The 17,765-nt window shown below is 43.1% G+C and overlaps 2 protein-coding genes across 2 annotated transcripts; one reads left to right on the plus strand and one right to left on the minus strand.

Moving 5' to 3' along the window:
• The first annotated feature begins 7,128 nt into the window (after window positions 1-7,128).
• Window positions 7,129-10,001, plus strand: LOC137781039 (CCN family member 3-like). The gene is made up of 5 exons (XM_068569545.1): window positions 7,129-7,176; window positions 7,521-7,749; window positions 8,325-8,582; window positions 8,992-9,224; window positions 9,391-10,001. Exons 1-5 carry the CDS (start codon window positions 7,129-7,131, stop codon window positions 9,682-9,684), a joined length of 1,062 nt encoding a protein of 353 aa, XP_068425646.1. The 3' UTR covers window positions 9,685-10,001.
• Window positions 10,002-12,640: 2,639 nt separating this feature from the next.
• LOC137781111 (E3 ubiquitin-protein ligase TRIM41-like) lies at window positions 12,641-13,912 on the minus strand. The gene has a single exon (XM_068569680.1). It carries the CDS (start codon window positions 13,910-13,912, stop codon window positions 12,641-12,643), a length of 1,272 nt encoding a protein of 423 aa, XP_068425781.1.
• Between the last annotated feature and the right edge of the window lie 3,853 nt (window positions 13,913-17,765).

Raw genomic sequence — 17,765 nt, forward strand, 5'->3', positions numbered from 1 at the left:
ACATGAAGGTGGAAGCTTAAGGTCACAGTAAAGGTCAGACTGTAAAACCTTTTGTTCAGGACTGAATGTGCAGCAGTTTGACCTCAAATCTACATTGTGACCTCCAATTTGTTTGTATTGTGGCCTGTATTGTAACCTTTTGGAAACCGGGCGCCAAAATCCATCCAGTGCCCATTTTAAGTCCCAGCATGCCCCATTCAGACAATCTTTTGGCATAAAAAAACGTAATTTTTCTAATTTTTTAACCGAACGACACATTTTTTTTGACTGAAACTCCTTCCTAACAGGACAAGACTTTGTTTTATTATGATTTTTGTTGCAGATTCTGATTCTTTAGGTCCTTATGTTTCCAAAAAGGTGTCTTATTGACGCTCCAGGAGGCTTTTTTTGGGGAATCTGGCTCATATCATGCTGGATGTTCATAGTTACCATCAAAACATCTTTTAAAAGAGGTTTTTTTGCAGATATGCATTTTTTCCCAAGACTTTGCTGAACAAATTCATACAATAAACAAGTATTGGAATTAATTTAGGGTTCCTACGGACGACGAAGCTTGAAAAACATCTGCAGCATAAAGAGTCAGAGCAGAAGCCCCTCCCCTTTCCACAGCGTCATTGAAGGTTAAAATTGCGTTATGCTGCCGTCTAGTGGTCAGACGGAGGCATTGCAGCCATTCAACCATTCGTGTGAAGATTAAAACACATCTGCAGAACTATGTAGAGCATGTTTTCTTGCTGGAAACAGGAAGTTGGAGGCGTTAACTTGTGTTCATGCCTGTAGTTAAAATACGTCTTCACCTCCACAGAGCGGATAAGTTCACCTGCATCCCCAGAAGATGGTGCTGTTCCTCATAATCATGCGTTGCCCCGACAGCCCGGCACTAAATGATTCATGACGTCACTTTCCTCCTCATCTTAACTCAGAACATCTGCATGTGACCACGACTCATCAGAGATGACTCAGCTGTTGTGTAAACGCCTCGTGAAACGAACAATAAGTTGTTAAAATGCATAAAGGCCGAGGCCTCGGGCTCCCCGAGCGGGACCAAGCCGTCGCTGAGTAAACAACAAATAGGAAAGGAGTTGTAAATTGTAACCCTTAAGTCTCCTTCTGCCCGTCTTTAAGGTTGCATTTCTGAACCCGGCTCCTAGGTGAAACCTAACATTCCCTTTCCCCAAAATGCCAGCGCTGAATGCAGTTCACGGGACCTGTGAGCTAAATTGGAAAAAAAAAATAAAGCCACGGTTTCAGCCGAGCACCTCAACGACCTTTATAAGTGAAGGTCAGTCAGAGCAAAAAATTATATTTTGGAGAAAGAACTCATTCATGTTTAAATGATCTTTCATCCTGAATCAGTGAAAAACAAATGAACATGACAGACAGGAAGGTTTTGACAGTCTTCACTTCAAAAACTGAATTTTTAAGAGATCTTTTCTTTTTTTATTTGCCCTTAAATTCACTTTTCTCGATGTGGATTGTAAAACGATCGAGGCGGTCGTCAGTGGATAACTGATGAATTGTACGTAAATAATGAAATAAATTTTTTAAAAAATGCAATACTACTTTTAAACTAAAAGTAACTGAGAAGCCAAATCTTGCATAATGCAAAATATTACAATCTGCAATTATTCTGTAATTATTCCTCGGCTGTCGATCAAAAGTTACATAGTTTCACTTTAAATTAGTTCTATTTTATACACTTTTAATGTCGTGGAAAGAAAAGAAATATACAAATAAGACAGGTGAGTCATACAAAATAAAGAGAGCAACATCTGGAGCGAGTGAGGCCTCAGGGTGCAAGTTCCTTTGTCCGGGATCTTACGTAACACTTTACAGCCTGTAGACTGAGTTAAAATGAGTTATTTTTAAAGTGCTGTGGGGTAAAAACGTAAAACGTGTGCTCACAGTGTTCAAGTGACGCTCTGAAGTCTCTTCACTCGCGTCACTTCCTATACAAATTGTCTTTTCTCTCTCTGGCTGGTAAACTCTGCAGATTAACAGCCACTTGCCTCAAAAACAGAGCTTGTGGAAGCTTGAATACTGTATGTTTTATCGGTTATGAAAGTTAAGTTAGCGTTGTGTTTACGTGAATGAAGCCATTAGCAACGCTGTCACATTATGTGCATCACTCAATTAACAGGCCAAGTCAAACTCAGTGATCATTGCTAATCTTAATATAGATTATATCTTAGATTAACATCCAAAGGTCCAACACTCAAGCTGCGGTGTGTTCCTCCTTCCAGGATGAAATGTGTGTGTTTCATCGTTCCGGTCAGACCTCCCCGGTGTTCGCTGTGTTTTCGGAGCGCTAAAAATAATACCTGTGAAAAATGGGTCCATGAATTTTAATATGTGTGTTTGTTTTTGGAAGAGATCGCCTCCCCCAAGCGGCAGCCATGCGAGCAAGAAGACGTTCAAACAAACATGTCCGCCCCTCAATGGCTGCAAACTGTGACAAACACTGGGAGCTCCACAGGGCGTCCGGGCGGAGAGGCGGGAAAACCTCCAGCTGCCTCATGCGCCTGCACAGACGGCTCAGTGCCGTGAGCTTTGTGGCGATGGACATCACAGCTGGCCAAGGAGAAAGCCTTCAGGACATCTTCCACTCGCATGGATACACATGCAGAAGATCTGCAATTAGATTAGATTAGATTAGATGTTCCTTTGTTAGTCAGTCGGGACATTTCAGGATTACGGCAGCCAACAGGTGAAAGTGTCGTAAAAATATAGAAATAGAAATAGTAACCGATAGAAAACAGTAAAATCTACAATACACAGACATACTAAAATATAACTATTATTATGAACAGTGTATTATGACATTAATATTGAGTGTTATTTGTGAAACAATGAGCAATACTCGCCGATTTATTTATGTTTTTAGTTCATGAGCAAATAATGAAATGTGTTAAAAAAAATTACAATTTATATCCTTTTAGTTATTTCTGGATTCATCAAGATGAGCAAGATCATAACAACCTTACAGAGATTATAATGCAACCATATCATATTATGATATTATGTACAGCATAGACAATAGAAATATTGCACAACAGCACCACAAACTAGCGTTTCTCTCGACACAGAGTCCTGTGATTCACTTTGTGTTTGTTCTCCTACGCACAAGGTTTGCAGGTTTCAGACACACAAAGCCTTTGCTTCCTCCGGTGAAACACGTGTTGCATCCATCCTCAGCCGCCGGCCCACCGGGAGACACATCTGCCTCTACGTCTCAGCTCACGTGCGGCGGCGGCGGCGGCGTGCAGCAAATAAACCTCGAGTGAGAGATTTGCGGTCGGCCTCCCAAGCTGCCGAACCCGCCGCCCGAGAGAGGGCCACTTTGGGCGAATTAAAAGGGAAAGTGATGCAAACTGATGACGTGCATGAGAGGAAGAAAGGTAACGAGAAGAGTTAGAGGGAGAAATAATAAAGGAAAAGACGGTTAAACTCTCTGTGAACCCAACCAGAGCCTCACATGACCTCCCAGTCAAACTGTCCCTGCAGCAACATCTGCAAGGCTCCAGCTCACTGCTCGTTTCCCCCATTAAACTGACATTTCCATTTTTATGTACCAACACGGATGGAACAACGGCAATTCAAATTCCTGTCAGTCGATATCATGTCCAGTAATGGTGCACGGTGGAGTTATGTGTCCAAAGGCTGGACGTCAATGTCTAATGATGCGGGGAAAAACAATATTTTGACAAGAGGAAATGTCGTTGAAGCCGTGTGGAATTATTCACGCTTTCTGTCTGGGTTTCCTCTGGAAGAGCCGTCTTTAAATACACTCTTTGCACACATAAAATATTGCAATAGTCTGCAAACTCCATAAAAACTCACAAGACAAAAGTTCAGAAACTGAACTCTGTGTTCAGTTTTATCATTTTCAGAAGGAAAACATGATGTCATGCAGGAAAAAAAGCAGCTTTCCAGCGTGTATGCAACAGTCAAACACATTATTACAAACAATGTGTCTGTCATGACATCATTGATGTCATTTTTGCCAAATTTGAACTAAGCTCATAACTGTCTGGTTCCAAATATGACTCGTTCCAGATGCTCAGGTGCCGAATGTTCGATAAATCAGACCCACGTGAGGAAATTGTTCATTTCCTGTGACGCCTGTTGTTCCTTTTCATGCCGCTTTTCATCATATTTCTGTTTTAATTCAACATAAAATGGGAGTCGTCCAATTTTCAAGAGCTCTCAGAGTGGGGGAGCCTGGCTGTGGAGAGAAACTGGCCTTTTTTAATCATAAAGGATAATTTAATAATCTGTCATATGATTATGTATCTCTGTTGTGTAAATATTTTGTCTTCCTCTGACTTCATCTCTTCCTGAACTGATAATGCTGCGAGCATGCATTCATAAACAGAAAACGAGGTTTCATCCACAATAATAAATGTGAATGCAGCTGCGTTGGCTTCAACAGGAAAGGGCCCACAATGCAATTGGCGTCCCAAAAGCAGAAGAAGACGCTTTGCCCATGGTTAACCTGCTCATGAGCGTCCACAGAGTTTAATAAAACATTCAGCCTGTGATGTTTCTTGGGCAGAAGGCCCTCCACGCCGCGCCACACAGACCGTTGACCACATGAAGTCGCCGTAGGATCCGTTTGCGAGGACGTTGAATGATGTTGGAGCGTCAGTGTAAACTCTCACGGCGAGCTCTCGGCGGGGGCCCGACCGCTTGGCGAAAAGGTTCGATTCCCTCCGGCAGAGCCCAGCTACAGTTCGCTGGCCGACGGCCGCGAGGAAGACGACTTTGACCGAGTCAAACCTCAGTTTGAAGTGGTACTTCAACATGTGCTTCCACTGGAGGATGAGGGGTATTTAGGGGTAAACAAAAGATGCGAAAAAGACTCAAATCAAACACCACAGACCCCCTGAGGACAAAGGAAACAGGCCAGCAGGGAAAGCAACAGAGCAGCCGCCTTCCTCCTCCATCTTTCTCCATTTGAGGCCAGCGGGTTTGATTTCCTCTCATTCCTCCATCTCCGCCCCCCCCTGTCGTTTTTTTCTTCCATAATGTTCCTCTCTGGACTGGAAATATTTCACAGATACCATGAATGTGCGTATGCAGGGTTCCCGCCTCATCCTCAGGAGATCTCACACCACGCCACACTGTGCAAAGTGGTCAGGCGGTGAAAAAAGATGCAAACAATGCGGGAAAATACACACAAAAAAACATTTCTATTGACGTGTGAGAAGCAGCCTCAGACGCCAGAGAGGAGAACGCTCTATGAACGCTTGTTTCCACCATTAAAAGACAAAAATATAGAGTTAAAAAGTCAAATTATGAGATAAAAAAGCATGAGCTTATTCCTGTCATCTGATGGAAAAAATTAAAGCCAGCACTATTTCATCATTTTGACTTTCTATCTCATAATTATTACTTTTTTTATCTCATTATTGTTTTATTTTACTGGTGGAAATGGAAATGGGCTTCCATAGTATGCTCAAAAGAGACGCAATAATTTATTTTTTAAGGGATAACAATCAATTGAATCCAAAAAAAATCTATGGGAGGGAAAGACTGATTTGACGGATCCATAATCTTTGGTATATTGTGTGTAACTTCAGATCAAATAGAGGCAGCAAAGAAGCAGAAGTCCACACACGGACACAACCAACGCTGAGAAAAATGTACATTCTTCAACTTCTTCGGGCAAACAATCTGACGAGCTCTGAATCCAGATTTTGGCCGAACAAACCGCTGCTGGCTGGAGTCACAAGTCCTTCAGAAAGAAGATCTGAAACTCAATTTCTTTCTATTTTCTTTTACTAACTGGGCCACAAGATGGACAGGAAAGTCCAGATCAAGTATCTTTTATTGATGAAGGAATTTGGGAGGAACCTGCATGAGAGTCAAATATCTCAAATATGTGACCAAGAAACTGAGAAACGTGGTAGTTGTTAGTTTCTAGGTCACATATTTTAGATATTTCACTTTGCTGAGAACAAGATAATACGATGGCAACAGACCACAAATAGTGCAATACATAAAATTGAAGTATTAGGTTTAACTAAATAACTTCTGCAACACATTAGTTTATCATCTACTGAATGAATGGGAGCAAAACTCCAGAGCAAAATCTCTCTTTCTGATTGAACCAATCAATAAACTGTCTGAAACATCTGGATATCCACGGCCCCAAACGGGCCCCCAAAAAATTGCATCCATGCAACTGAGGGTCTTATTGTTTTGTGTGTGTGGCCTCTGTATGATTCTGATAGTATGACTTCTATTTGTAAAAAACACAACAATAAAACAATACGGATAAATATCATCACAACAGTTTTTCAACACCACCATTAGAGGGCGCCAAATGGAGACACGCACAAACTAAACATGTGGCTTTTAGTGACTCAATTCAGAGAGATTTGCTTACAATCTTGTGCCAAGTAAAGGGAGAAATTACACAATGATGTTCAACAAACACGCAACATGGATTCACTCGCATACAACCCAGCTTACACACATGCCACATTTACTTTCTGCCCTCCTTCTGTTCAGGAATCCATTCAGCTTCACCCCCCAAATCCATCCAAGTGGAGCCTGAAAGAAACCATAACACACCTCTCACCAGATGTGTCGACCACAGTGTCATCTACCGATGAGCCGAACTTTCCACTGTGCATCTATTCTAGGAAGCAGTAACAATCCTACGAGGAATAACAGGGTTTTCCACTGTGACCTCCCAGGCTGGGTTCGGCGAGAGAGGTCAAAGGGTCACTCCCCCCCTCCCTCCCCTGCCAGTGGGAACACCATGCCGTACATGACAACAGGAACACGGAGTTATAAATGAAATGCCAGGTATACATACAAGGGTTTCCTCTTTGACGGGATCTCACAATAAAATGCGACTCTCATCTTCCGCCAACGCTCTGGGCGAGCGCGCCGACATTCCTTCCTGTTTGTCGTCATGGTGCCAGCGGGACGGCTCGGCTATATAAAGGTGCTCCTCCGCCGAGTCCAGAACGACAAAGAGATCACAACCTTCTGCAACGCCACGGCCAGAGAGGAAGAGCACGACTCGACAACGGACCGACAAAGACTCCAGGAGAGACGACGGAAAAGCTTCTTCAGACTGCAGATATTTTGGATTTTGCTTTATTTAACAGGAAGATGACCAACCTGTCAGAAAAAGCTCTTTTTGTCTTCTTCGCAGCTCAGGTAGGCAGATCATGATCGAGTTTTAACTTGTGGCACCAGATACTCTACGAAGAGGTATAAGATAATGACAATATTGCATTTTACAAACAAAAAAATGATTGGATTGTGTCTTAATTTACATAAAGTGAGGATTTTGTGAGCAACTTTTCACCAACAAAACTGTTTCTAACGCTAACTCAAGTCATTGTTTGCCATTCTGTGAATGCCTATTCACAACATATGTAAAAGTAATTACCCTACAAACATTTTTCACAGCTTTTGCATGCTATAAAAATGTGGAAGAGGAAGTTTTACTTTTGTTTAAAACATATTTTAAACGCCAACGCATTTCATCTCCCACCCAGGTGTTCTCGACAGTCTGGGCCCAGGTGTGCCCTCGGAGGTGCCAGTGCCCTAAAGAGCCCCCCCTGTGTCTCCCGGGGGTGCCTCTGATCCTGGATGACTGCGTGTGCTGCCTGGTGTGTGCCCGTCAGGAGGGGCAGGTCTGCTCTGAGATGAACCCGTGTGACACCCGGAGAGGGCTGCAGTGTGACCACAGCGCCGACGTCCACAGGAGGACCGGCGTCTGTGTCGGTGAGTGGACGAGCACCAAACATCGTGTTCAGGGTGTCCGATATAAACCTGAGAAGCCCTGATGTCAGTTACACTTCTAGTGGTTTCATTTGTAAATAATATTTAATAAGTAAAGCCCAACTTAACCTGTTAAACTGTTGAACCAATTTTGACCTCTTTTTCCCTGTGTTTGACTCATCGTAGGAACCCCAAATGAAGTACAATACTTGTGTTTATTGTATGTATTTGTTCAGCAAAGTCTTGGGTGGGGGAAAACAAAATAGATATTTTGATCATAACTATGAACATGAGCCAGATTCCCCAAAAATGACTCCTGGAGCGTCAATAAGACACCTTTTGGAAAGATTAGAAACTAAAGAATCGGAATCTGTAACAAAAATCCCAATAAAAAGAAGTCTTGTCCTGTTAGGAAGGAGTTTCAGTCCAAAAAACTGTGTCGTTTGGTTCAAAAATGGAAAAATTACGTATTTTATGCCATAACAAAATCTGAATGGGGCATGCTGGGACTTCATATCGGTTTCCAAAAGGTTAAAAGCCCCCATATGTTCCTTTCCTTGTGTGTATCTTTCCTCCAGCTCATGGAGGAGATGTGTGTGTTCTGGACGGTTCCGTCTACCAGAACGGCCAGACCTTCTTCCCCAGCTGTAAGTACCAGTGTGTGTGCCGCGACGGGCAGGTCGCCTGCGTGCCGCGCTGCAACGAGGACGTGATGCTGCCCGGACCCGACTGCCCGGCGCCGCGCAGGGTCCAGGTGCCCGGGGAGTGCTGCAGGAAGTGGCTGTGCGAGCCCCAGCAGGCCGAGGCCAGCGCACTGGGCGGCTTCGCCATGGCGGGTGAGGAGACCGGAGCCAGATGGAGCGTAAAATATACAGCGAGACAGACGCGCGATCGAGCAATCCTCTTTGACGTCAGTGTCACTGCAGCGTGAGACAGAGTTTAAAGGTTATGTACACGTCTCCGACCTGATCGGGGTCAGAGAGCAGCAACCAAGGATTGAAGGAAGGAAGGGAAGAGGAAAATAGAGTGAGAGCTGTGAAGCACAGAGGAAAGAAACAGTGTTATGACCTCATTCAGTCATAGGAAACAGCAATGTGATGCATCGCTGCAGTCAGTTGAAGCATCATGTTGTCTATTTGGTTTATACATTCTTGCATCGGTTGCTTTCAAGTGTTCAGGTCGTCTACTTTTTGTGCCGGACCACATGGTGATGTCTTCCTCTAAACCCGCCGTGTGTTCCCTCAGCCTATCGCCAGGAGGAAACCGTGAGCTTCGACGGCTGGGACCCCAGCCTCAACTGCATCGAGCAGACCACGGAGTGGGGCGCCTGCTCTCAGACCTGCGGCACGGGCGTGTCCACCCGGGTCAGCAACAAGAACCGGCGGTGCGAGATGGTGAAGCAGAGCCGACTGTGTACCATCAAGCCCTGTGACGAGAGCCGGCGGGAACAGACGCAGCCGACGCAACTGGCTGAGAAGGTACTTGGATGCCGTATTCTTTATGTCGGAGCATGACTTTGTTTTTCGGAGATGGATACAGCACACGTGCATGGATGGATTAAGAAGCCCTGGGCCCGGTCGGCCCGTTCGTTGATCCATCCCTGCACACGTGCATTCGGTGAGTGTCTCCTTTCCCCCCCTGCAGAGAGGCGGTAAGTGCCAGAGGATGGTGAGGAGCGACGCCGCCGTCCACCTCTCCTACAAGAACTGCACCAGCGTCCAGGCCTACAGGCCTCGCTACTGCGGCTCCTGCGCAGACGGCCGCTGCTGCACGCCGCACAGGACCAGGACCGCCCTGGTGGACTTCCAGTGCGCCAACGGTAAAACCACGCGGAGGCCGGTCATGGTGATCCTGACCTGCGCCTGTCACAGCCACTGCCCCCGAGACAACGCCGTGTGGCAGCCATCGGACATGGGGTACAGCGGGTATCGGTCGTAGGGGAGGATAGCTTTCTGTTCATTGTACAACATGAGTTGCATTCACTCTAAATGTTAGATTAGAACAAATCTGTGATGTATCAACAGTGAAAATGAGGTTAGATTTGCTTATTATGGTCAGAATTATGCTTGTATTCATAACATCCTGTGGACAAATAAGTGTCATCTTCTGCTGTTTAGTAGAGTCAAAGCACTTAAGCCTTGTGACATATCAGCTGGAGTAGATTTGTCTGTGTGGGTGCTCCTACATTGTGAGGGTTCACTTTAAAATGGCGTCTTCTTGAGGTCAAATATGAAGGTGTAAAGTTACAGGGTAGTGGGGACGGACAGGAGTGTCGCGAGCAGATAGTTTGATTGACAGCCGTGTTGGCTGATCAGGAAAATATTATAGCTTGTAGTTGTTTTTAGCCAAAGAGCATGAAACCAGAATGTGTTTTGATCATTGTTGGTAATGTAAAAGAGAAAGTAGTAATTAAAACACCTGCTGTACTGTGATACTTTAACACCTAAAACATTAATAATAACACCGTCACGATGATAAAATACAAAGACATGAGTAAAGGACCTCCGGTTGGGCTCAAGACCTTTTAGTCGTGGAAATCTCTCAACTCTGGGATGCATTTTTTAAATAACTGGACTGTGTGCTCTGACCTGGTCCAAAAGGAGGTCACTGTGGTGACTTAGTGCCATTTGTAACATCTGAATGAAATCTGACCCCTTTGAATAATGTCCATGTTCCCTCCAATGAATTAAATTGTATTTTTTTTTCAAGTAGTGCACATAAACAGCTATTTTTTATAATGACAAAAGTTTTGTAAATACTTGCAGTATGGCTCGTTTGACTGATTGTGTATTAAATACACAGCTTTGTGGCAACATGAATTGTATATATTGGTTTTGTTTACTACTTGAATTATACTTCACACTGCTTTGTTGCTGTATCGGGAACTTATGATAATAAATGTGTATTTTTTTGTAAAAGTTTGAGTTTCCTGCTTACATTAAACACTAAAATCATTCTTTTCTCAGCTAAAATCATCAGGATGATAAAATAGATGAACATGTGAGACGAAGAATTTAAACCGAGGAAAACAGGAATGTGGATCTGATGATAAGGACCCAAAACTACAGAACAAATGAGGAAGTCGTCTTTATGAATGTTAAACTGTAAAACATGTGATTTCTCCAACATCTGGCTTCTCATGTTGTTTGAGGCTCATCATTTCTTTACAGAACACCTTATTGTTACCACGACTATGTTTTAAATGGTGCCATCGATGTGTCATTTAGGTTTTATGTCGGTCAAATGCATGTCAAGTGTTACCTAACGCTGACAATATGGCTGTGTTGTTATGTTTTCCTGATGTTGCCAAGGGGCTACAACCGAGTTGTGCAACCCTGCGTTGCATAATGACAATAAATCAACCTCAATCTCTTTGAGTAAAAGCAAAACAATATAAAAGTCCATCAAATATCTTGAAGCACAGAAGAATCAAGCAGTGATTTCTCTTCTCACATATGAACCATAACTTCTTGTCTAATATAAAGGTTCACACTTCTGCACATTTATCTGGTTATCAAACCCCCCGGAGCCTCACTGACCTTTTGACCTTTCTCACCTGAACCAAACCTGGAGGGTCACGGTGGAAAACCTTGTCCTCCGCTGTGGGACGGCTGCTGCTGCTTAAAAATAACTCTTCAATGGAAACTTTAGGCCACCAGGAGCTGAATCAGCAGGGGCGCCGACGCCGCGGTCCACACATCTGGTTGCAGCTGTACGGTGTGTTCTGGTGTCTGCTGCCCGGCGGCGTGTGGTCATGTCACATGTTGTTGGATCGAAGATTTTGAGTGTATCCCAGTGTTTTTTATTCTCTATTCATACAGTATGTTAACCCGTTGAAAACTGTGAAACCAATTTAGTCTCTACACATCTTTTTCCCTGTGTTTAAGTCGTCGTAGGAACTCCAAATTAATTAGAATACTTGTTTATTGTATGTATTTGTTCAGCAATGTCGTTGGAAAAAATGTATATCTGCAAAAAAAATCACTTTAAAAAGATATTTTGATGGTAACTATGAACATGCAGCATGATATGAGCCAGATTCCCCAAAAATGCCTCCTGGAGCGTCAATAAGACACCTTTTTGGAAAGATTAAGACCTAAAGAATCTGCAAAAACACAATAAAACAAAGTATTGACGCGTTAGGAAGAAGTTTCAGTCAAAAAAACTGTGTCATTCGGTTAAAAAATTTGAAAAATTACGTATTTTATGCCAAAAGATTGTCTAAATGATGCATAATGGGACTTAAAATGGACAGGGATCACATTCTTTGTTCAAGCAATAACTTTGCCACAAAAGACAAACACAGGATGTATTTGACCAGCTGATTTCAGTATTTTTTAGATTTTAATAAAAACCCTTAAATCCCTTTTAGCTCGTTCACATTCCAGCGTCATGAGTGCATGCAGTGCACTGTGATACAAAATACATCTTTAGTCCAGTTTCCCTGTTCAGTTTAAATGTGTGACTTATTCAGAAGCATTAAGACACGACAGACCGAGCTCACAGAGACTTAACATTTCTTTTGTCATCTCTATCTTAATGAAATGGGGAACGTGGGCTGCTCTTTGAGTAAAGGGGAAGTAGATGGCTCCCTCTAGAGGTCAATTTGAATACAGCATCTGTCCCCATCATCAATAGTGATCATAAGTGTGAAATCACACTCATAGTGGTTGATTCCTATGAGAAAGCATTTTTACCAACATTCTTCAGATGTAAGCTTCATGTAAATGAATTTATTGATATAACACAAAATCAAAAAGCCAGCGTATAAAGTCATAATTACAATTTCTAACACATGCACTGGGATTTACAGACTTACTGTAAATGAACATTTAATATTTAGTTGATGAAGTGACAGTTTGTGAGCGGAGAAGAAGAGTTTCCATTTCACTTTTCACAATTTATGTTTTGCTACAATACATAGTAAAATAGCAAATACAAAGAAAAAGGCGATACAACGAAGGACAAATATGGTATCTGGGAGTTCAGACCACGCTTTTATCCTTTCAGCCTTCTCTCGCAGCCTGTTGGCCCAGCTGTCCTCCCGGCTGTAGAACAGATAAACCACCTCAGTGAAATTGCAGCTGAAAGCGGCGACCAAGATTGCGGTGTTGGCGTCGTAGAAGGACACCAATCCGTTGTCGTAATCTACAAACACCAGGACTCTCTTGAGTCCCTTCATCCAGATGGTATGGGTGGGGAAGCCGCGTTGAGCCCTGCAGTTGGGTAAAGTTCCCACCCTTACGACCCAGTTTCCAATCCTCGGGTTGGGTATGAATGTCTTTATTCCAGTCATCGGCCCTGTGGCTCCTCCTGAATCGCTGCTGTCTCCTTCAGCCGCAACCTCACGGTAGAATCTCCCTTTGGAAGAGTCCCCGTTTCCAGGAACATTGACATTGTCTGGGATCCACCACATGAGAGGACCGTGCATTTGATTGGACGCCACGCAGTTGGACATCGCTTCACATTTGCCTTTCCTCTTGGTCTGCAGTGCCTCTTTCGTCTTCTGGTCCTTCTTTCCACGCTTCTGTTTACTCTCCTGTACGTTTGGCGGCTTTTTCTTCCCCATCAGAGCTCTCTTGCCCACAATGGCTTCCTCTAAAGGTATCGTATCGTGAGAGCTGTGCTCCGCACACAGGACACAAACGCACGTCTGGTCCGTCCTGCAGAAGAGCTCGAGCATCCGGTTGTGTTTCTTGCACACTTGTCCCTCCAGGTTGTGCACAGGATCGGTCAGTTTGTGCCTTTTTAAAGCCGCAACTCTCAGATGAGGCTCCAGGTGTGTCTCGCAGTAAGACGTCAAGCACACCAAACAGGTTTTAGAGGCTCTGGACTTGCCGCCGAGGCAGCAGTCGCATGGCACCTGTCCAGGCTTGGCGGCGGCGGCGGCGGTGGCGGCGGTGGCGGCAGCGGCGGCGGCGGCGTGATGTTCCTTAAAATTCTCCACGACCTCCCTGAATCCCGTGTTGACGCGAAGTTCGAGCCCTTTGTGGAACCTCTGGTTGCACAGCGGACACTGACAGTGCTCCTTGTCCTCCCAGTGCTTCTTGATGCAGGCGTTGCAGAAGTTGTGTCCACATGGAATCGAAACAGGCTGAGTGAAGACGTCCAGACAGATCGAGCACAGGAAGTGATCTTCAGACAGGAAGCTGCAGGCCGTTGCCATTATCTAGAGGAGGGGGAGAGGTTTTAAATCCATCTTTTGAAGTCTGAAGTGCAACTAGTGTGAGCCACTTGATGAACAACTGGTGCAGAGTTTGTAACATGTTATACAAAGCTATGAGTATGCATATACATATTGGAATATTATCAAGTATATGTACAATAACAAGAGAGTTGAACTTCACCTTTTGAAAGATCTGCTCTGCTGTCGTTCTCTGTTTGCTCACGAGCTGAACTGTGTTTACTAGTTTCATTTCTCTAGAATATATTCAATAGCGCTCCTCCTTCCATGACTCATAACTCACCCATCTGATCTATTTTTAACTCCTTGTGTCATACAATTAAATATGAGCAACGGTTCTGCTAATGAAGCTAATACTATGAATAAGAATGTGTCACCTTTATGTGTCACAGTGGAGTTACAGATCCTCTCAACAAGCTTCTAGACACAAACAACTGGAATAACATCGGACTCAGAATCAAGTCAGGGATTTTTTGCGGTCTCTGCTCTTGAAAGGAGAGAATTGGTGGATCACGCCACAAATATTCTTTCTTCATTAAAACAGATGTTTAGTTTCTGTGAGGCAATGCATTCTTATTTAGTTTTTTTCTTGCAGTATGAACAAAAAGTATGCAACAAAAGAATCTCTTAAACATGAAGAAGCAGCTTTCAATCTGCTGAGACTCCTTTCAATCCAGATTGAAGACTTTTCTGTTGGCTGTTGACTTTAATTGGACCAGATTCAAGGATATTAATCCATTTCTGCATTTTATTTCTCAAACTGCACTGCAACTTTTATTCTATTTTTTTAATTCCTTTTCTTTTTTTTTACAGTTTTTTTTCATGTTAAAACTTTTTTTTTTTTAAAAGAAAGTTCTTAATGTTTTTTAAATATGGTTTTCTTCTGCATTGTACAGCTCTCTGGTTCAAATACATTTCGATTGGATCGTTTTATTTTGGAAACTCATTTCAGGAAGTCTAACAACGCCAGCAGCAACCAAACCAGATCAACCATCAGATCTGATCTGTAAATATTATTAACCCCTCCTCTGTGTGATGAAAGAGATATTGTAGGAATCTCAGGTACATTTTTATTACCAAAACATGTGGTCATTTGTTAATTCCTGCATTCAAAGTGACTTTGAATATGAAATACAATGCCTCTCTTACTTTGCATGAATCAATATTATTATTATTTCTAAACTCAGCATCATGTCGGCGACTATATAAGCCAACTCATGGCATCTTTCTTTTAAAGAGTCAGTCTGCCGACAGTCATGAACGCTCCCTGTTGTTCTCTCTCTGTCCTCTTGGAGTCACTGTTGTCTCCACCTGACCTCCACACCTGTCTGCACACCTGCTGCCAATCCCCTCATCAGCACATCACCTGCTGGTCTCTTGAGTGGATGAACCATCACATAATTACTTGAATTGCATTTTTCTAGTAGTTGTATTTAAACATAGAGGTCGACAATGAAGGAAAAAATGAGACATTAGCAACCAGAAAGTCAGGAGACGAGGGAGAAGGACTGAGAGGGAGAAAGTGAATAGATAGAAGGGCAGAGAAAGAAGGAGGAAGTGGAACATGTTACAGTCATTGACAGGTATGAGGAAGATGTTCAGGGAGTCTCAACTACATATTTGCTCTAAAAAAATATCTACAGTCTAGTTTGCCTTTTGATTTTATCCTCAAAGTTCATCGACTAGTTTCTCTCACATGACTGCAGCATGTAAGACATGGAGCACATTGCATACATTGCATATGTACATTACAACACATCCGTCACATTCAACCCCATTCAGTCATCCCCTCCAGTATTTGTTTTAAATTCAGCTGAGATCAACTGCACGTGCTTCACAAGTGTTTTTCATACCGATACAGATCTTGGCAATCGGCCTGTGGAGGCCGTGCAGTCGTTTTTTACAAAGATCTCTTTGTGTCTCTTCTGCTGAGTGACAGTCGGCGGCGGCGCAGAAAGACGCGTAAAGCGATGCACCAGCACAGGTGAGAAAGAAAGTGGAGGAAGCAAGTGAACGTGGAGGGGGGGAACCATGCAGAAATAATCAGCTCTGCAAATGAATGAGGGAGGACAGAAACACTCAATGTTACACATGCACATCATGCATTTGGGTTCCAGAAATATTACTTAAAATACTGAAAGAACACAAACTATGATGGTGCAGATTATGGACGAGGACTATTTCTCCAGCCTTATCTCTGAAAACTGACTTATCCTAAAGTGGTTGCAGTGCTCTTGAGCAAACGACTGCACTCTCTCAGCTGCATGTTGTGTGATTGTGTGTGAATAGCGGTTGTGCGGCTCCATGTTGCATTGAAAGAACAGTGTGTCGTCTGTGAGGGTTAAAAACAGGTTCATTAACAACCTTTAAATACTTCATTTTAATAAGGTTGTGTTTGTTTGTTGGTTTTCAAGGTCATTAACACAACAAAGAATGTACATTTCAGCTGATAGCTCATTTACATATAAAAGCACAAATCAAGTGGAGCTCCTTCGCCTCATTAAGCCAAATCATTCTTAGTGTTTCTGTTTCTTCTTAAAATAAATCCCCTCTTTGCTGCTCAGTAATGATCCGGTGTACTTTAGAAGGCGGGCAAGTGAGGAAGTGTATGTACCTTCACAGGTTTGTGTTCCTGTGATTACACAATGTGATGCATTATGACGCGCACACACACACATATACACATACATACACGTAAACACACACGCACGCACACACATACAGACACATACATAGACATACACACACATGCACATACAGATATACACACATACACATACATACACACACACACACGCACATACAGATATACACACATATACATACATACACACACACACGCGCACATACAGATATACACACATATACATAGACATACACACGCACACACACACAGACATACACGTACGCACACACATACAGACTATATGTGTCTATATATATATATATATATATATTTATAGACATACACATACATACACCCACGTATACATACATAGACATACACACAGATATACACACAGACATACATGTACACACACACGCACACACATATATATAGACATACACATACATACACACAGATATACACACACAGACATACATGTACAGACACACAACATTAAATCATGACATAATGTCCTTATTTCTCAGTTTATGATATATGATAAAAGGATTACAGCAGCATTGAAATAGTATAAAATAGAATAATTATCATGGCACCAGGACAGAAATATTGACACAGCAACACAAATCATCATCAATACAGAAATATGAGCAAAGCTTGTACATTGAACTCTAACAGCATGATATGTTAATCCAGCATGTACCTCGTACAAATGACGTTTCTTTTAGTTTGTTACTGTCAGGCCAGGACTCCTCACCGACATCCATGTCGAGTCACCAGCAGGTGTCATGACGACATCGCTCATAGCTCCGCGAGGCCGTTTGAGACTGAAATGATGAGGACAAGTAAGCGGAACGGCTTGAAGAAGAACATGCACATTATTTATAGATCTAACTCGTTACATCATAAAAGCTGTAACGTGTATGCACATTACGTCCCTCACGGCGGCTGCTTCGTTGTGTGTTGTTGTACCCTGATATCATCATGTGGCTGACTGAAGCTGCCTCATGGCTTTTGTCTTCCCTGTCATGTCTTTCACGGGACTCGAACCCGCATAACAGTCACGCAGCGGTTCCAGGCATCGCAGTGATGACGCCACTAGTTGCGCACTCACGGTGTGAGTTCACTCATCCGGACTCTCACAGGCCTGCACTGCATAACAATAACAATACTATAGATGTGTGTGTGTGTGTGTGTGTGTTGGGGGGG

This window comes from Clinocottus analis, unplaced genomic scaffold (assembly GCF_023055335.1).
Source record: "Clinocottus analis isolate CAN_PGR_092001 unplaced genomic scaffold, fCliAna1.0.p SCAF_9, whole genome shotgun sequence".
NCBI classification, from domain to species: Eukaryota; Metazoa; Chordata; class Actinopteri; order Perciformes; family Cottidae; genus Clinocottus; species Clinocottus analis.

Bases quoted from the DNA above. Each gene is read 5' to 3' on its own strand.
- LOC137781039 (XM_068569545.1), top strand. From the start codon at position 7,129: ATGACCAACCTGTCAGAAAAAGCTCTTTTTGTCTTCTTCGCAGCTCAG. The intron at 7,177-7,520 runs GTAGGCAGATCA...TCTCCCACCCAG, and splicing joins TTGTCTTCTTCGCAGCTCAG to GTGTTCTCGACAGTCTGGGC. The intron at 7,750-8,324 runs GTGAGTGGACGA...TCTTTCCTCCAG, and splicing joins GAGGACCGGCGTCTGTGTCG to CTCATGGAGGAGATGTGTGT.
- LOC137781111 (XM_068569680.1), bottom strand. From the start codon at position 13,912: ATGGCAACGGCCTGCAGCTTCCTGTCTGAAGATCACTTCCTGTGCTCG.